This window comes from Schistocerca cancellata, chromosome 8 (genome assembly GCF_023864275.1).
Source record: "Schistocerca cancellata isolate TAMUIC-IGC-003103 chromosome 8, iqSchCanc2.1, whole genome shotgun sequence".
Lineage (NCBI taxonomy): Eukaryota > Metazoa > Arthropoda > Insecta > Orthoptera > Acrididae > Schistocerca > Schistocerca cancellata.
The window spans coordinates 61,941,670-61,963,202 of record NC_064633.1 but is presented as its reverse complement, the minus strand read 5'-3'; the positions used below and the strand labels follow the sequence as shown (position 1 = coordinate 61,963,202).

The 21,533-nt window shown below is 45.0% G+C and overlaps 1 protein-coding gene across 1 annotated transcript in view; it reads left to right on the top strand.

Annotated features, from left to right (window-relative positions):
* The window catches only part of LOC126094948 (myrosinase 1-like), a 105,319-nt gene that overhangs the window by 36,246 nt on the left and 47,540 nt on the right, over positions 1-21,533 (top strand). Inside the window, exons 3-6 of the mRNA XM_049909601.1 lie at positions 98-232; positions 2,333-2,455; positions 10,865-11,048; positions 17,890-17,984. Coding sequence (XP_049765558.1) covers positions 98-232; positions 2,333-2,455; positions 10,865-11,048; positions 17,890-17,984 — 537 coding nt within the window. The remainder of the gene's footprint in view (positions 1-97; positions 233-2,332; positions 2,456-10,864; positions 11,049-17,889; positions 17,985-21,533) is intronic.

Genomic DNA, 21,533 nt, shown 5'->3' with positions numbered 1-21,533 from the left:
TTAACAATCCATATGATGAGAGGTACAAAACTGTCTGTTCAGCATAAGATAAAGTACGTAGTTTTATAGTTTTAGTGACGTGTCAGTGCTGTTGCAGGTGGATGTCTACCGCTTGTCTATAGCGTGGGCCAGGATCCTCCCAACTGGGGACATAAACAACATCAACCAGGAGGGCATCGATTACTACAACAACGTCATCGATGGACTGTTGGCAAATGACATCGAGCCCGTGGTAAGAATCAGGCTTTATTGTCTACAGTATATGAGTGTTGTGAACATGTGTCGCTTGCTTTCGGTGGCATTGTCAACTGTGATACCTCTTGACATTCGGAAATTAACAAGATTTGTCCACTCGAAAAATTCAGAATTCAGAGAGAAGAAAGTAAGACTGATATTTAACGTTCAGGTGACCATTAAAGACAGATCACAATAGCAAATTCAAGAAAATGTGGAAAGAAATCGGCGAACACCTTACAAGAATTTATCGGATTTCGTCTTAACAGATTTAAGGAAATCAAGGGGAACTTAAATCTGGATCCCTGGACGGAGAATTGAGCCTCCGCCCTCTAGAATACGAATCGAGAATTTCACTGCTGACCGCGTCACTCCGTGAGAGAAGAATAGTAAGCGTGCTATTGCGCTCTTGCTTAGATTAGGAGAAGCTCCGACGATAGAAACGTTCCCACCCTGAATTAGTCACAAACTATTTTTGTACTTTGCTTCTGAAGACAGTAAATTGAATAGAGATAACAAATACCGGCTTTCAAGTAAATATTCTCGACTAGCTTTTATGCAAAGCGATGCAAATTTCTTAAAAATGTTCTCTTCTAAGAATGGTTAGCAGATAATAATTATACAGGGTGATTCAAAAAGAATACCACAACTTTAGGAATCTAAAACTCTGCAACGACAAAAGGCAGGGCTAAGCACTATCTGTCGGCGAATTAAGGGAGCTATAAAGTTTCATTTAGTTGTACATTTGTTCGCTTGAGGCGCTGTTGATTAGGCGTCAGCGTCAGTTGATGCTAAGATGGCGACCGCTCAACAGAAAGCTTTTTGTGTTATTGAGTACGGCAGAAGTGAATCGACGACAGTTGTTCATCGTGCATTTTGAACGAAGTATGGTGTTAAACCTCCTGATAGGTGGTGTATTAAACGTTGATATAAACAGTTTACAGAGAATGGGTGTTTGTGCAAAGGGAAAAGTTCTGAAAATGTAGCACGCATCCAGCAAGCCTTTGTTCGCAGCCCAGGAAAATCGACTCGCAGAGCTAGCAGAGAGCTGCAAATTCCACAATCAACTGTATGGAGAGTTTTACGAAAAATGTTAGTTATGAAACCTTATTGTCTGAAATTGGTTCAAGCACTGTCTGCAGCTGATAAGATTAAAAGAATCGATTTCTGTGATTTTATCCTTGCTCAAATGGAAACAGATGAATCTTTCGTTTCAAAGATTGTGTTTAGTGACGAAGCAACTTTCCACACTAACGGGAAAGTCAACCGTCACGATGTCTGTATGTGGGGCACTGAGAATCCGCGGGAAACAACTCAGTATGAACGTGACTCGCCTAAGGTGAACGTTTTCTGTGCCATTTCAGCCAATAAAGTTTTTGGTCCCTTTTTCTTCGAAGGTGCTACTGTAACTGGACTACAGTATCTGGAGATGTTAGAGAATTGGCTGTTCCCCCAGCTCGAACAAGAAGCACAACAATTCGTATTTCAGCAGGATGGAGCGCCACCACATTGGCACTTATCTGTCCGTAACTACCTGAACATCAACTACCCGAGGCGATGGATCGGCCGCCAGGCAGCCCGTGACAGAGCACTTCATCACTGGCCTCCAAGAAGCCCTGATCTTACCCCCTGCTATTTTTTCTTATGCGGGTATGTTAAGGATATGGTGTTTCGGCCACCTCTCCCAGCCACCATTGATGATTTGAAACGAGAAATAACAGCAGCTATCCAAACTGTTACGCCTGATATGCTACAGAGAGTGTGGAACGAGTTGGAGTATTGGGTTAATATTGCTCGAGTGTCTGGAGGGGGCCATATTGAACATCTCTGAACTTGTTTTTGAGTGAAAAAAACCTTTTTAAATAGTGTTTGTAATGATGTATAACAGAAGGTTATATTATGTTTCTTTCATTAAATACACATTTTTAAAGTTGTGGTATTCTTTTTGAATCACCCTGTATGTTATTCTGAGTACGAAAATAACCACCGTTAACGAGAGAACGGAGACTGAATGTCGGCAGCAGTGCAGTGTGGCAGTAGGGCGATGTTTCTGCCGAGCGTAAACACCACAGTGTGAGTGAGTGTGTGTGTGTTCCAGGTGACCATGTTCCACTGGGACCTCCCACAGACGCTGCAGGACATCGGCGGATGGCCCAACCCCAGGCTGGCCGACTACTTCGTCGAGTACGCACGAGTGCTCTACGAAAACTACGGAGACAGGGTGAGTAGATAGATCGCCAGCGATACGCGGCGCCCGTCGAGACCGGAGAATTTGGGAGTAGCGCTGACCCAAAGGAGCAACAAAGAGAGATGTATTTCATGTAGTGCGTAATTTGGATGCCGTGAGGTTGTGCTGTACGCGGAGAGCCCAGTGCACTGTTGGCACAGTTACCAGTTTTTAGTTGCCCACTGTCGGCCACTTCCGTGTGAGTGTTGGGACTGCTAGGAGCATTAGCCTGCAAGCAGTGGTTTGTTTATCCATCAACATGGTTCTGCAGTATAATGTGTGCCAAACAAATTGATTTCACACAAATCTACCAATTCATTCAACAGGCCTATAATTACCCATAGGTCGTTGCACGCACACACACACACACACACACACACACACACACAAATGTTTCAAATGGCTCTGAGCACTATGGGACTTCTCAGGTCATCAGTCCCCTAGAACTTAGAACTATTTAAACCTAACTAACCTAAAGACATCACACACATCCATGCCCGAGGCAGCATTCGAACCTGCGACCGTAGCGGTCGCCCGGTTCCAGACTGAAGCGCCTAGAACCTCAGCCGGCCGCACACACACACACACACACACACACACACACACACACACACACACACAGAGAGAGAGAGAGAGAGAGAGAGAGAGAGAGAGAGAGAGAGAGGGAGGGAGTTTCTGGTGCCATCATGAAAATGACGATTCTTCTCCTTTTTCCAGTACGACCTTCGTGTTTTTTTCTTTGCCTCTCTGAAAAATGGAAGAGCACACTTCAGTCCACAATAAACGAGGTATTGAAATCAGCAACATTAATAGAAATTAGTGGCACCCCTCACTTATCCCGTCCATGAAAATTTGTAGTGCGATGGATCATATTGTGAAAGTACTCTCACGAAAAAAATAGCGACCCCTAAAAAATGATTAATGTAGAGTAGTGAAATTTCCTTAGATTTTGATTTCAGATCCACTACCGACATGGATTAACAATCACATTATGAATATTAATATATGATGACGGTCTTAAATTTATAATTTTATTAACGTATGATATATCATACCATGGGCAGTAAGGGGTAGAATTCCTTACACAATTTTGCCACAAGTAATATGTTGAATTTTTTGTTATTATCATTTATTAGACGAATAAATGAAGAAAAATTACAATAATAATTGCCAGGACTTGTAACGTTTATTTTATTTATGTTATAAGGTTCCATTATATTTTTAAACATCAAGTATAAATGGCAAATTCGTATAGTGGAATCAACAAAATAGCTGTACTGCGTTACATTAATAAACTAAGACATTATAATAATAAAGGACAAATGACATATTTGATGAGATATCCATTAGATGTGGCTAAACACCACCATTTGAAACCATAGCGAATTGGCGTGTCTCTTATCAGCCGTTTCACAAAGTGGTGGCCATAATAAGGCTCCATGGCCTCATCCAAGGAGAAGTTTGACAGCAGAGGTTCTGTGGTGTCTTGAAATTTCTTATTTAGATATGAAATTAATTACAGAACCTTATAAACTTTATCTATCTTCTTTTTCAATGATGTCATTATCATTGTCATGGAAGATGCTATGAATTTTGCCAAAGTATTTCTGGACATAGAATCCGAAACAAGGACATTGTTTGTGTCAGGTCTGATCTCCCAGGACATACGTCTATGCATGATCTTACAATATCCAGATAACAGCAAAATAGCGATTTATTTGTAGATGTCATCATGACTTACTTGTACGTTGTGTCCCTTTTGAGCAGCATATTTTACTGTCTCTCTCGTCAGAATCTCAACCAAATCAGCATCAAAAACTTTACGAAAAAGACCTATTGGAGTCGAGTTTGATGTGCAGAGATGTTCTATTATATCAGGTGTAGGATCACAGGATACATTACATCTTAAATGAATCGGACGAACTGCGAGAAAATTACCCCACGGTTCATACGTAAAGCCAGAAACCACAACGAAGCAGATAACGTACTATTTTCCAATTTGTGCTTATAAACTGCATTTAAGTATTCAGATTACTAATCTGTAATAACATGAGCGAAATTATGAACCTGCACATCATAATTTTATAATTACGAGAAGCAGCAGAGTCAATAGCACTAGAACAGATGCTTTCCACTAGGAAATAAACAATCCTGATCTCCGCTCCTACTACCAGTTTCAACAATGGACTTTCATACTAAGAATAAAACGTAAATATTTCAGTTGTTGACAAAGAGCTTCTGAAAACAAATATGCCTGAGAAGAGCAAGCGTATGATAAATCATACCATGGAATATAATGGGTTAATGTAAGCGCGAGATAAGACATTACAAGTGTGAAGTGCTTGTACATTAATGGCCGGTTTAACCTCTAGAATGTTGAACACAAGCGTTGAAACGTGCATCCATTGTCTTTTAAAGGCGTCGGATGACAGTTTGTGGCATACAGCTTCATGTCTGTTGCATTAGGTTGATCAATACAGAGACGGTTTATTCTGGTTGTGGATGACGCTGGAACGGTTGTCCAATGACGTCCCATATATCCTCAATTGGAAACAGATCTTATGATCGAGCAGGCCATAGTAGCATGTCGACACTGTACAGAGCATGTAGGGCTGCAACAGCGGTATGTGGGCTGGCGTTATCCTCTTGGAAAACAGATCCTGGAATGCTGTTCACGAATGGCAGCAAAACAAGTCGGATCACCAGACTGACGCACAAATTTGCGGTCAAGGTGCGTAGGAAATCGCAAGAGTGCTCCTGCTGTCATACGAAATCGCATCCCAGAGCATAACTCCAGGCGTGGGTCCAGTGTGTCCAGCACGCAGACAGGCTGGTTCCAGGAACTCAACCGGCCTCCTCCGACCCAACACGCGGCCTTCACTGGCACCGAGGCAGAACCAGCTCTCACCAGACAACACAACAGACCTGCATCCTGCCCTCGAGTGACCTCTCGCTCGACACCACTGACGTCGCAAATGATGGTTTCCTTCAGTTTAGAAATCGAGTTGAACTCACAAGGGCTTAAGTTAGGGGAGTGCAGTAGGTGGTATAGGACTTAGCAGCCCCATCATTCAAACAAACCAGTAACAACTTGCACTGTACGTGCTTGAACATTGTCCTGCAAAATGATGGTCAGGTCCTGAAGAAAGTGTCTTCACAACTGTCTCTATGCTGTTCATTTTTAGAACACAACTTACGACCAGCTTACAGACAGAAGTGGTGACAGTTTCTGCCGGACCTGACCATCATTTTGCTGTACAATGCTCAAGAACGTACAGTGCAAGCTGTCACTGGTTTGTTTGACTGCTAAGTGCTATACCACGTACTGCGCTCCCCTGACTTACGCGCTCGTGAGGTCAACTCGATTTCTAAACTGAAGGAAACTCTTCACGGCATTCGCTGCAGAACTGCTACAAATTCGTCAGGCAAAAGACCGCTCCGCTTGAACAGTCAACACAACTGGCACTGCTAAGAGTATCCTACGACACGCTGTCAACGGCTTAAAAACAATGTTGGTGACTACTCTGAAGGTCAGTGATACTTTGAAACACGTATCTATTTTGTACGAGCTGTAAATAAATAGTTGAAACTACACTCCTGGAAATTGAATTAAGAACACCGTGAATTCATTGTCCCAGGAAGGGGAAACTTTATTGACACATTCCTGGGGTCAGATACATCACATGATCACACTGACAGAACCACAGGCACATAGACACAGGCAACAGAGCGTGCACAATGTCGGCACTAGTACTGTGTATATCCACCTTTCGCAGCAATGCAGGCTGCTATTCTCCCATGGAGACGATCGTAGAGATACTGGATGTAGTCCTGTGGAACGGCTTGCCATGCCATTTCCACCTGGCGCCTCAGTTGGACCAGCGTTCGTGCTGGACGTGCAGACCGCGTGAGACGACGCTTCATCCAGTCCCAAACATGCTCAATGGGGGACAGATCCGGAGATCTGGCTGGCCAGGGTAGTTGACTTACACCTTCTAGAGCACGTTGGGTGGCACGGGATACATGCGGACGTGCATTGTCCTGTTGGAACAGCAAGTTCCCTTGCCGGTCTAGGAATGGTAGAACGATGGGTTCGATGACGGTTTGGATGTACCGTGCACTATTCAGTGTCCCCTCGACGATCACCAGTGGTGTACGGCCAGTGTAGGAGATCGCTCCCCACACCATGATGCCGGGTGTTGGCCCTGTGTGCCTCGGTCGTATGCAGTCCTGATTGTGGCGCTCACCTGGACGGCGCCAAACACGCATACGACCATCATTGGCACCAAGGCAGAAGCGACTCTCATCGCTGAAGACGACACGACTCCATTCGTCCCTCCATTCACGCCTGTCGCGACACCACTGGAGGCGGGCTGCACGATGTTGGGGCGTGAGCGGAAGACGGCCTAACGGTGTGCGGGACGGTTGCGAATGGTCCTCGCCGATACCCCAGGAGCAACAGTGTCCCTAATTTGCTGGGAAGTGGCGGTGCGGTCCCCTACGGCACTGCGTAGGATCCTATGGTCTTGGCGTGCATCCGTGCGTCGCTGCGGTCCGGTCCCAGGTCGACGGGCACGTGCACCTTCCGCCGACCACTGGCGACAACATCGATGTACTGTGGAGACCTCACGCCCCACGTGTTGAGCAATTCGGCGGTACGTCCACCCGGCCTCCCGCATGCCCACTATACGCCCTCGCTCAAAGTCCGTCAAACTGCACATACAGTTCACGTCCACGCTGTCGCGGCATGCTACCAGTGTTAAAGACTGCGATGGAGCTCCGTATGCCACGGCAAACTGGCTGACACTGACGGCGGCGGTGCACAAATGCTGCGCAGCTAGCGCCATTCGACGGCCAACACCGCGGTTCCTGGTGTGTCCGCTGTGCCGTGCGTGTGATCATTGCTTGTACAGCCCTCTCGCAGTGTCCGGAGCAAGTATGGTGGGTCTGACACACCGGTGTCAATGTGTTCTTTTTTCCATTTCCAGGAGTGTATTAACGTTCCAACCCTTGTATTTGCAAATACGGCACAATAACGCGCAAGCCAATGGGCGTTCACCATTTATTGTTGAAAAGCACTGGTATTTTGATCGTTCTCACACCCGATTACGTAGTGGGTCTGGTGTCCGAGTAGCCATACGATCGAATTACTCTTCGCCGGATGGAAAATGGGAAAGTCCGGACAGACAAGTTCAACCGAGAAAGCACTTTCAGCTGACATGGTAAGAGAAGCCAGTTGTCTGCGAATCCGGTGCGTGTTCCCGTCCACAAGAGAAGAGTGTGTGACGTAACGTATCAGGTAGATGACAAGCGTCGCAAAGATCAGTCGGACTACGACCAGTGCGATGAAGGCGATCGTTGGTCGGGATCAAATTGTGAACGACCCTACACCACTATGAGGCTACATCCATTCAGAGGATAGGCAGGCTAACGTGAAACCACACTGCTTTCCAGTACACCAATGGCGAGCCCGTTTCATGTCGCTAGAGTGATGACTGTATTCCTCGACGATAAAGCAAAGATCTAGCGGTAAGGTGTGTCACTAATAAAATGTCAGCTCTCAGAAAACTTATTATAGTATAAAATTCACGTGTGTACCGCAATTACAATTGATCCGGTCGACGTCGACAAGGGGACTGAGACTGGCCGGTCGAAGACACGTAAATAAAAGAGATGTGATGGAATGAGTAGCTCGAGTACATGTTAAAACGTTATGTGGTATAAACAGTACTGAAGGCTTCACTTTGATACTGGTAATTCCCAGTGGAGAATCGGTATGCCAATCAGGCAAAATCGCCGTGAATACTGAGGCAATCAACCCACCTACGCACCAGGTTGAAGATACCCCTTTCGTAAGACACTGTGCTCTACGGTGTGATAAAAAAAGTGGCTCTGAGCACTATGGGACTTAACATCTTAGGTCATAAGTCCCCTAGAACTTAGAACTACTTAAACCTAACTAACCTAAGGACATCACACACATCCATGCCCGAGGCAGGATTCGAACCTGCGACCGTAGCGGTCGTGTGGTTCCAGACTGTATTGCCTAGAACCGCTCGGCCACCCGGCCGGCTCTGCGGTGTGAAGAAGTTCTTAATTGCCTACTGCACATCCTCGTCTGACAGTTTTCGTTATTTAGCGTCAACTGCCACTTGCCACACCATACATCAATCTTTTCTAAATCGCTTTGCAACTGATACTGGTCTTCGGATGACCTTGCTAGACGGTAAATTACAGCATCATCTGCGAACAACCTAAGAGAATTGCTCAGATTGTCACCCAGGTCATTTACATAGATCAGGAACAGCAGAGGTCTCAGGACGCTTCCCTGGGGAACACCTGATATCACTTCAGTTTTACTCGATGATTTGCCGTCTATTATTACGAACTGCGACCTTCCTGACAGGAAATCACGAATCCAGTCGCACAACTGAGACGATACCCCATAGGCCCGCAGCTTGATTAGAAGTCGCTTGTGAGGAACGGTGTCAAAAGCTTTCCGGAAATCTTCAAGTTGATTCCGTATTTCTAATCCCCTGTCGATAGCGGCCATTACTTCGTGCGAATAAGAAGTTAGCTGCGTTGCACAAGAACGATGTTTTCTGAAACCATGCTAATTACGTATCAATAGATCGTTCCCTTCGAGGTGATTCATAATGTTTGAATACAATATATGCTCCAAAACCGTACTGCAAACCGACGTCAATGATATAGGTCTGGCCGGCCGCGGTGGTCTAGCGGTTCTGGCGCTGCAGTCCGGAACCGCGGGACTGCTACGGTCGCAGGTTCGAATCCTGCCTCGGGCATGGGTGTGTGTGATGTCCTTAGGTTAGTTAGGTTTAAGTAGTTCTAAGTTCTAGGGGACTTATGACCTAAGATGTTGAGTCCCATAGTGCTCAGAGCCATTTCGTCTGACAGAACTTGACGACACGTGAAGGCCTTTCTTAAGGGACTGCAGGGCGAGAGGAGGATTATCGGCCGGATACGCTGGTGTCTCCCACTTGATTCGACGCAGCTTCTACGTTACGACACCTGCGATACGGTGAGGGCGTTATTATGAAGCAGCAGCACTGCTCGTCGCAGTTTTCCCAGACTGGTTTTCGATAGGCATGCTGCTCCATACACATTCTTCACTTTGTGAAGGATGTCTATCAGTGCTTGTCCTTTGGCAGCCAAGAAAGTAATAACAGCATGTTGGCCCTATTTGGATGTATTTGGTAATAACGTTGCCATAGTTGACGTTTCCCCATTTACCGTGCGCACATCAAAAGCCGCGAATGCCACACCAGTCGCAGGCCGGCGTGGCAGTGCGGTTCTAGGCGCTTCAGTCTGGAACCGCGTGACTGCTACGGTCGCAGGTTCGAATCCTGCCTCGGGCATGGATGTGCGTGATGTCCTTAGGTTAGTTAGGTTTAAGTAGTTCTAAGTTCTAGGGGACTGATGACCACAGATGTTAAGTCCCATAGTGCTCAGACCCATTTGAACCACACCACGTTGGTGTATACATACTTGCATCTGGGTTACGTTGCGTTGAAACGTCCCCTTAGAAAAACTTATAAATGATTGTGCTGGTAAACCTCTTACGTTATTTGATTTTCAAACAGCTGAGCAGAACTGAACGTACTTAGACATTTCGCTCTCTACTTATTCTGATCAATAGTAAACTGACACACAATATTTTTAGTGCAACGCAATCTGGCTTTCAATAATCTCTAGAAAAGAATGGTCCTGACTAAGAATAACCTGTACCTTTCATGAATCACTTACCTCACAAAAATATTCGTTACTCGAACTACTGTAATACAGCGATCGCGAATACTGCCAGCTAAATAAAAGATTCTAACTACTGAAGTCACTAACTGCTAACAGGCATAGTTAGCAAATGAAAGATTTTGGTAGAGAACAAACAATGTATTTACCTTAATAGTGTTCAAAAGTCATAATATCTATATCAGTTCATGAAACCCAGTCTTACAAATATACTCTTTATGGCGGACACACATCCAGATCATCCGCTCTCAAAACTCTGCCATCCACCACTGCTGGCGGCTCACCTCCAACTGCGCAACGCTACTCGCTGTTCACATCCAACTGCCCAACACTAGAATATTCCAACAATGCAAACCAGCCACAGACTGCACACAGCACAGCCAGTGATTTTCATACAGAGCGCTACGTGGCGTTACCAATTTAAAACCTAAACAGCCTACTTACAGCGTATACGCTGCAGCAACGCCCTGTGACAGAAACTTTTCGATGTTTGCAGAAAGCTGAGAAACAAGCAGGAAACGCCGTGTATACATTGGTAGATCCTCCGAAGAAAGAACGTGGATAATAAAGTAGCAGTGATTAAGAGCGCACGATCTCCACATCTCACGCGACACACCGTGCTGCTGGTTGCAGGTGAAGTGGTGGCAGACGTTCAACGAGCCGGCCAGTTTCGTGGCCGGCTACTCGGGCAACACCGACATAGCGCCGGCCATCAACTCCTCGGGCGTGGGCGACTACATGGCCGCCTACACGTTGCTCAAGGCGCACGCCGCCGCCTACCGCCTCTACGACGAGCAGTACCGTGCCAGCCAGCAAGGTAGGCAACCGTTTCCCCCACTCCACGTCCAAGTGTGCTCTTCCCGGAGCGGCAGCAGGGTCACTCCGCGACTGAGGGCGAAGTGAAAATGGGCCTGGGGTGCCTCACGGCCGACTAGAAACGCTGGTCTGGCGCGCCACACTGGTGACGTCAGCAAAGTAGCTCCATCAGCCGCGAGCAGAGTTACGGCTTGACGACGCCCGCTGGCGGTTCGTGGCCAGAGCTGTGCACAACGTCGCACACTTGCCTCTCGTGTTGCTTTAAACCAGTGGTTCCCGACAGCGGTCCGCGAGCTATGCCAGAGGGGTCCGCAAGATGCTATTAGAATAAAAAAATATGTTAAATTATTTCGTATGATACGAGATTTTTTTGTTTTGGCTGCTTCCTGCGTGATCAGAGCTTTTTCGAACGCTAACTTCTGCGTATAGCGTCTTCCTAGAGCCAACTGACACTAGCACACCTTGCATGAAATTTGTGTTTTCTTATTTTTCACACATGTCTACTCAATGCAATCTCAAGTGTAGTACACTTGACAGACCAATACACTCAGTTTCAATTTTTTCCTGTCATTTTCAGTTCACACTCAATTTTTATTTTTTAATGAGTTTCTTATACTAAACAGCCAGATTTGAAGACAAAGATTTTAAGTAATAATCAAAAATTTAACAATAACAATGATGGCTAAATTGAAAAAGTTTTAAGCTCAATATTTTTTCAATAATGACTCTAAGTACCAAAAATAGAAAACATATAAAAAGACTTTTAATTTGGCTTTTTTAGGTACTTGATACTGTGATACGACAAGGTACCAATCAAGCACGATAAGGGGGTCCTCGAGAAAGTTTTGTTGGGAACCCCTGCTCTAAAGAATATATAAATGACATAACTGTTTGTTAATTATTATTTACTCTCAGAGCAAAAAGCACAGCGCTTTCATTAACTGCTTTAACTGTGAAGTATCTGAAACCTGTGTCCTCACTGAAACAAATGATGGTACTGTTTCATTTGTAATTAAAAAAAAAAAAAAACTTACAGCTCACACACACACACACACACACACACACACACACACACACACACACACACACTTAAAACTGAAATTTTTTCTTTTGTTTCTAGGATTCTTCAAACTTTATAGTCCGAAATTTTCATAAATGGGAAGTGAGATGGAATGATTGAAAAATATAGCATTTACGTATGTATTTACTCAAAACTACAGTAAAATATGCAGAAAATATAGCATTTATATATTTATTTACAAAATATTCTGTGTTGTCATTACTATTTTTAACTGCCTGCCACTTAAGTTTGCTGGCGACAGTGTCACTGACATTCTTAGTCAAATTATTTATCACTACCTTGCATGATTGGGAATTGATGTTTTGCAATACATCGCTCACACTTCTCTGGCATTTACGGGTCTCACCCTCAACAATATCACAGCTCTCAAGCTTTAGACTACACATTTTGCACAAAACAGAACGATGATTTAAATCACCAATGAAAGTACTTGAACACACATCCAATATACAGTATGTTTCAACATTAACCAAGCAATAGTAGTCACAACAATAACTTTGTCAGTGGGAAGTGTCAACCTTCCAGGGTTCATTCTGCAACGAAGTCCCTTGGGATAGATAATTCAACCTCATTATCAGATGAGGAGGGGGGGGGGTGGGGTCTGGCGATGCGATCTGATCAGTCTCTTCATGTTCCAAGTTCCACAGCCTTCCGTGAACCATTCATAGGACACACACCTGTTGCACTACCAGAACACTTCGCCCCACACGAGCAGCAATTTCCCGGATGGATGCATCACATTCTCTCATGCTAATAAGGCACCCTCTTTCGCACTCACTTATTTGATGATACGGTTTGTGCATACGTCATCGAGGCAGCCTGCGCGACTTGAGGAGCCACACTGATCCACTGCCGTTCGTTTACAGCGACAACGAGAGCCGCAGACGCATTTCATCGGCAGGTGGTGTTGCGCCGCGATATCGATGTTGACCTTGAACCCGCTGGTTGCCGTGGTTCAAATGCAAATCATTTCTGCAGAACATTCTACGTATATGTCCTATGAATATGAACGTCCTATCTCTAGTAGTTCAACATATTGTGTTTTTCTTCTGAACATTGAGTGTATATGTGCTTGTCTTCCACATTATGAATAGCATTCTGCATTTTGTACTGCCTATCCATCTCCCAGGCTTCTTACCAGCACTTTTTCGAAATTTCCTTTTTCTGCATTTGCAAGAGGCTCCAGCTGTTGTCAAGTATCGTGGAAAATTAAGGCATTAATATGACTGCATCTAGTTTCAATTTTGAGTAACTCCTTACAAATGTTTTTACTTTTCCATTTTTTTAACTTTATTGTTATTTTAATACCTGTACAAATCAGGTAGGCTGGCAGCGGCACACTACGCCGCTCTTCAGCCATAGTGTGTACAATAGTATAAGAACGGAGAATGATAATGAACATAGTGACGGGAGGTCACAGAGACACAAAAAACACGGAGTCTTTCACATGTGACGATAACAACACTGAAAACACGTTGGCACGGCGCACAGAACACTGATGAATCCGACGGCACAAGTGAACGTAGTAGTGGGACGGCGGACACCTAAAGCACTAAACGACGTCACACACACGAGACACAGAAGGCGATGATCTCCGGCGCGCGAATGTTCACTATGCGTGTGCGAGTCCGGGGACCTGCCAAGAGAGGAGGAGGAGGAAGGGGAGTGGGAGAGCGAGAGGGGAGAGCAGAGATGCCACGGGCAGGGGAGATAGGGGGGAGGGAGGAAGGGGGAGAGGAATACTTTTCCATAGTTTATAAACTGTTTTGTGCATATTACAGGCTTCTTTAGTTTTGAGAATTCAGTGGCAATTTTTTTCAGCCACTTTTTCTTCAGTACTTCATCGCTGGGTAAAGATGGTGTAGTAATTCTCATAACCATGAACAAACTTTGGGCAAATAGGAAAAGAAACTGTTTGGAATTTTAAAAATTCGCACCATCCGAACGACGGCCAGCACAGGAACCAAACGGAGCTCGAACTGCTCATAATCGCTGCCTCTTCACTAGTTCATAACGTAGCCGCGTGATAGCAGCACCTAACGGGATATCTTCCATGGGTCGTTCTGACCCTCCCAGTCGGTTTTACCCCACCCTCTCCTGCGACTCTGCGCACAAGTATTCAAGGAGGTGCGACCCAAACACGGATTGGACTTTAGCTTAGTACTAGCTGAGTGAAAGCTGCTATTTCTTGGGAATGAGCTCATATTGTTAAAATCAAACGGCATTAAACCAAATACACATTGAGAGACCACTGTCAGGTTTTCTAGACGCGTGACCACAACAGGTGAAATTGTAGGTTCGCAAACTTAAGCTACGTATTGCTCGAACTGCCCCTCGCTGAGCCAAAAATATCCTTTGTGAATAAAATGAGTTGTCATAGGCGAATGACAATATGCACTGTTGACTAAATTTCGTGTTTGACTCTGATTTTGAAAGGGTTCGATTAGATCTCTTTCATAGTAGTTAACATGTCCATCATTACTGGCCCTCACTACTTCGTAGCGTCTGCAGCAGACCCCGAGGAGGGAGAAGTATATCAATGTGTTTCAGCATTAGTCCTCTTCCTATCCATGTGGAGTGTAAGCCAGTTTCAACGAAGGATAGAGTGAATAAATGTGAATGATAGCGTTAATAAATGTTTACTTCTACTTTCAACTGCCTATTTATTCGGGAAAATGAAGTATTCTAAAACGAGTTTGAGTCTGTTCTTTGGGTGAATAGTAGCGTGTCTGCTAATGCAGGTTTGGCAATACTAAAATAGTGCTGCGTGGCCACAGAGCTGTACGGCTGGTTCGGGATGTAGACAAAGGATGTTTTCTATAAGTTGGTAAGGGCTCGGTGTGCTTTCTCCCTCAACAGCAACTTGTGGCAGGTGGAGCGGATATCACCTGGGGAAGCACTGGCGGGCCAGGCATCAGATGAGGCAGACGTGGACACGCTCCACTTTAGATTTTGTGTTATGTAGATGTTCAGATTTCCAGTTTAGCCCGTTATTAGGCTGTTTAATCGGTTATATTTTTAATGAATATATTTCTGTTGAAGTTCCAGGTTTGAGATACACGAAAATCAGACGTTTAGAAGTACTTTCGTTTATTAGCATCACTACTTTACGCAGAGGAACATCGGGGCCACGCGGACCGACTATACAAAGGACAACGGTTATAACTACAAACCATTTATCAGTTTCGAGGAATAATTATCGTGAATCAATGCGCTTCACGCTAGTTTCCCACTTTATAGCCATTTTTGTGCTACTGAACTTCAGAATTCTGGATCCACATGCCTTTGTATGCGTTACTCGTTCATATTACATATTACGCGAGTTACTATGCCTTCTGTATCAGGGTTTTAATTGATTTTCTTGTTAGTACACTGATGCCCAGTCTCACGCCTCTCCGACAATTCCTGGCATCCACAGCACCAATGGTGAAATAAAAGCCTCTTTCCTCGTAGTTACTTACCATGCACAATAGTACCAGATGATGAAAATACTGGTTTTCTCAGAGGAAACAGTTTTTGTAAACTTGGAACTCTGTTCTCGGTGATGTGGTACGCCCTCCCTCTCTACGTGCTGCAACACTGCATGCCGTAGTGTTATAATAGAGTAGCTATTCTGAATGAGTCTATGAATGGGTGTCCTAATGCAGGATGTTTTCGTACGTTCCTCGGTCCAGATACACAGTGACGCCCGCAGCATTAGCGGTGGTTACCCACGGAAAACATTGCCTTAATAACAGTATATACCTCTACCATATGCAAGTTATTCTACGATACATTACTAGTGGGAACCAGCCAAGTTTTAATTCACATGTCTATTGTAACGTGACAATTCAAATGTGAACAAGCCCCATCTATGGGTTCATGATGATCGTTCAGATTCAGTTCGCTATTCCACAGTCGTATCACCATTGCAGTTTGACAATTCGTTTATTACATAACATGTAAAATATGTTTTCTTTTGTGATACTAAACTGATATATGTAATTGATGTTCATTCAGATAATTTATAGTCATTTTGGGAAGCTATGTGGATCCACATGCGTTCCCTTTTAGGCCAGTCAGAAAACGCACATCAACAACAAGTACTTCTTCCTTTCATACTTATACATATTTTGTTGATGAGACTGATATTAATATCCAGCCACAGTGTGTCCCCGGCTTATTTATTCATGACAGTCCCTTCTACCCGCCGATGCGCTGCTTTCTAGTTACAGTTTCCTCTGCAAGATAGATTACACCTAATCTTTCCTCTGGCCACGTTTGAGATAGGCACGAACCACACATAATGTACAACATTGGCTTTACAAGACACCTTACCATGTATCCAAACGCCTAGGAATACGGATTCTTCAGACGCGCTAGTCATATCCCAGTTCCGTGTAATCAAAATATCAGTAATTAATTGCGTATTTGATATTTTAAAAAATCTTAATGTCATTTAGCATCAGTTCATTTTCTACAAGCCACGAACTGATGTCTTGAACTGTACTATTTGCTACATTGCCCGTGTTGCACTCAACATCCTCCACTACCAAGCTAGTGTCTTCAACAAACAGAAATACATCATTATCCACATAACAAACAGAAACTGACATCGATCAACCTCCAACTTTACACTGTCCCCTTCAGAACGCCACCTCATAACCATTCTCATTAATACAGAGAATGACTCCCTTCTTTCTGTTCTTAAAGTATGAGAGGTACGAATTGTAAGCTACTCCTCTTATTTCGTAATGGTCCGATTTCTGCAGTAATATTTGTGGTCAACATAATCAAACGCCTTTGTTAAATCAAAGATGATGAAGTATTTCACCCGTAGAGTGCCTCGCACTGAAAATAGAATATAGCGTTTTCACTTACTAAAGCACTTTTTGAACCAAACTGTACGTTTGACGGCAAATTATGTGAACGTAAATGTTCAATTCCTATACAGCCTTGTCAATAAATTTTGCAAATACCGATAGTATAGAAATAGGTCTAAATTGTCTGTATCACTCCTTTATGCTGTTTTATAAATTAGTTTCTCTGTTACGTACTTTAATGGTTCAAGAAACTGACCACTCCTAACGGAAAGGCAAAGTACAGGGCTGACAGATGCAGTACAGCGGTAACACTCAGTATCGTGCTGCAGACGTCACTGTATCCCTGATAATCCTCAGTCTTTAGGGACTCCGTCTCCCCCTTGTCAGAATCGCGGAGGTGTATCTCAGATAGCAATTTTGGAAAGCCATTTTGTAAGACAGTTATAGGATTCCCTTCAGAAACGAAGTTTTTATTTAATTTACATACTATGTTCCCAAAGTGGTACTTAAATAATATAAATATATCTAACTAACTAGTAATAAAAACCTTTTTATTACACATTGGCTTCGTATCCTCGACCTTGTGCTGTTGGCAAAATTCACGATTGACCACATCGTTTTAATTACACTTTGAAAATTAGCTATTCTATTTGCATACCACAAATTTTTGTCTCCTTAATGACATTGTGAAGCAACTTAAGGTACTGTTTGTAATGGGCTACTGCAACTCACTGTGACTATTTCTAACATTTTGATATAATTCCTACTTAGTGCACATATACTAATTTTTAACCTAGTTTTGTTTATGAGTTAACTGTGATAACTTTTACTGCCATACTGTTATTTTCCTCAGTTTCTCGTACGTGGTACTGTTGCTATGTTCCAGTTCGGTTTTAGTAGAGGTGAATTCCTTGACAACTTCAACAGCTGACTGATGAACGCTGTTTTACGTGTTTCAGGGAAGGTGGGCATCACAATCAACGTAATGTGGTATGAACCCGCCACGGACGCTCAAGCCGACATCGACGCAGCTGAACGCAAGAATCAGTTCTACGTGAGTGTGGATTCCTGCATTATCCATCTTTCACTGCCATAATGTGCTATTCTTTTACGTCGGTCTTAACACACTGTAGCTAGCCACAAACATTCGTTGCTTCTACTCAATATCCATTCCTTTTTGGTTTTAGTAACACTGCATGATTTCCTCATTCATCAAAAATCGTCGTACATCAATTACTCCATTTGAACACATAATAACTGAAAAGTCAATTTATCATATAGAAATAAAACTACAATCTTACATCAAAGTGAGCTCAGAATTTCTTGGTTTCCGAGACATACACTCCTGGAAATGGAAAAAAGAACACATTGACACCGGTGTGTCACACCCACCATACTTGCTCCGGACACTGCGAGAGGGCTGTACAAGCAATGATCACACGCACGGCACAGCGGACACACCAGGAACCGCGGTGTTGGGCGTCGAATGGCGCTAGCTGCGCAGCATTTGTGCACCGCCGCCGTCAGTGTCAGCCAGTTTGCCGTGGCATACGGAGCTCCATCGCAGTCTTTAACACTGGTAGCATGCCGCGACAGCGTGGACGTGAACCGTATGTGCAGTTGACGGACTTTGAGCGAGGGCGTATAGTGGGCATGCGGGAGGCCGGGTGGACGTACCGCCGAATTGCTCAACACGTGGGGCGTGAGGTCTCCACAGTACATCGATGTTGTCGCCAGTGGTCGGCGGAAGGCGCACGTGCCCGTCGACCTGGGACCGGACCGCAGCGACGCACGGATGCACGCCAAGACCGTAGGATCCTACGCAGTGCCGTAGGGGACCGCACCGCCACTTCCCAGCAAATTAGGGACACTGTAGCTCCTGGGGTATCGGCGAGGACCATTCGCAACCGTCTCCATGAAGCTGGGCTACGGTCCCGCACACCGTTAGGCCGTCTTCCGCTTACGCCCCAACATCGTGGGACGAATGGAGACGTGTCGTCTTCAGCGATGAGAGTCGCTTCTGCCTTGGTGCCAATGATGGTCGTATGCGTGTTTGGCGCCGTGCAGGTGAGCGCCACAATCAGGACTGCATACGACCGAGGCACACAGGGCCAACACCCGGCATCATGGTGTGGGGAGCGATCTCCTACACTGGCCGTACACCACTGGTGATCGTCGAAGGGACACTGAATAGTGCACGGTACATCCAAACCGTCATCGAACCCATCGTTCTACCATTCCTAGACCGGCAAGAGAACTTGCTGTTCCAACAGGACAATGCACGTCTGCATGTATCCCGTGCCACCCAACGTGCTCTAGAAGGTGTAAGTCAACTACCCTGGCCAGCAAGATCTCCGGATCTGTCCCCCATTGAGCATGTTTGGGACTGGATGAAGCGTCGTCTCACGCGGTCTGCACGTCCAGTACGAACGCTGGTCCAACTGAGGCGCCAGGTGGAAATGGCATGGCAAGCCGTTCCACAGGACTACATCCAGCATCTCTACGATCGTCTCCATGGGAGAATAGCAGCCTGCACTGCTGCGAAAGGTGGATATACACTGTACTAGTGCCGACATTGTGCATGCTCTGTTGCCTGTGTCTATGTGCCTGTGGTTCTGTCAGTGTGATCATGTGATGTATCTGACCCCAGGAATGTGTCAGTAAAGTTTCCCCTTCCTGGGACAATGAATTCACGGTGTTCTTATTTCAATTTCCAGGAGTGTATTTTTGACCTCGAGCAAACGACAACTGCTGCACCAGACCGTTCGCAGCAGGACAAGTCGTATCACCCTGCTACTGGTCTTTCTCGAGCTGTTGTATACTGACGTGAAAAAGAATCATGGGATAGCAGTATGGTGATATACAGATGGCGGTAGTACCGCGTACACGGGGCATAAAAGGGCACCGCATTGGCGGAGAAGTCATTCGTGCTTAGGAAGAGGTTTCCGAAGAGATTAAGGCTGCACGAGGGGTATTAACAGACGTTGAACGCGGAATACCAGTTGGAATTAGACGCATTGCACATTTTATTCCGGAACTTGTTGGGCAATTCAATATTCCAAAATCCACAGTGAATACCAAATTTTGGGCATTACCTCTCACCACGGACAACGCAGTGGCAGACATCCTTCAATTAACGATCGAGAGCAGCAGCGTTTGCTTAGAGCGCTAACAGACAATCAATACTGCACGAAATAACAACGGAAATCAATGTGGGACGTACGGCAAATGTAGCCGTTAGGACAGTGCGGCGAAATTTGGGGTTAGTGTGCTATGGCAGCAGCCGACCGGCGCGAGTGCTTTTCCTAACAGCGCGACATCGCCGAAAGCGCTTCTTTTGTGTTCGTGACCACATCGATTGGATCCTAGACAACTGGAAAACCGTGGCCTGGTCAGATAAGTCCCGATTTCAAGTGGTAAGAGCTGACGGTAGGGTTCGAGTGTCGCCCAGATCCCACGATGGCAAGGACCCAGGATGACAACATGGCACTGTACAAGCAGGAAGTGGCCCCACAATGGTGTGGCCTGTGTTCACATGGAAAGGACCGGGTTCTCTGGTGAAACTGAACCAATCACTGACTGGAAATTTTTATGTTCAGCTACTTGGAAACCATTAGCAGCCATTCATGGATTTCATATTCCCAAGAAATGATATCATGTCATAGGGCCACAATTGTTCGTCATTCGTTTGAAGAACAAAATCAAATGGTACAAATGGCCCTGAGCACTATGGGACTTAGACTTAGAGCTACTTTAACCTAACTAACCTACGGACATCACACACATCCATGAGCGAGGCAGGATTCGAACCTGCGACCGTAGCAGCAGCGCGGTTCCGAACTGAGCCGGCCAGAACCGCTCGGCCACCGCCGCCGGCTGTTTGAAGAACATTGTGGACCATTGGAGCGAATGATTTGGGCGCACAGATCGTCTGACATGAATCCTGTCGAACATTTACGGGACAAAGTCGCGGGGTCAGTTCGTGCACAAAACCCTGCGCCGGCAACAGTTTCGCAATTACGCACAGCTATAGAGGCAACATGGCTCAATATTTCTACAAGGGCCTTCCAACGACTTGTTGAGTCCACGACACGTCGACTTGCTAAACTATGCCGGGACACAGACCTTTGTCAGCTCAGTTATAAAGTCGTGCTTGCGACTTGAGCTGGTCATTCGATCTATTACGTGTCACTAGAACACACTTTGGGTGGTGTGTATCGCTTAAGAGCCTCGCGAATGAGTTTTAGGAAACACTCTCCTCTCCTCTCCTCTGGTAATTTTCTGCAAAACTTCAATGACTTTTAATATTAATTAACTTAAAAAAATAAAAAGTCTTTTATGCCGTTCAAGGTGTAGAAAATAGTTCATTCTGCAATAAATGGCTCGGTCGACACCTGAACCCTTACAAAATTTTACATAAACTGAGAAACTGTCTGTTACTCATAACACAAACAAGGTAATAACGATAGAAACATGGTAATGAAACGGATAAATTTTTCCGATGAGGTGTAGCGAGTGTAGTTTACTACAGTTGCTACAAAATATTGAACAGACTACAGTAGGTTATGTGCTGGCACACTACCGTTAGTCTTTTATGTAGCAG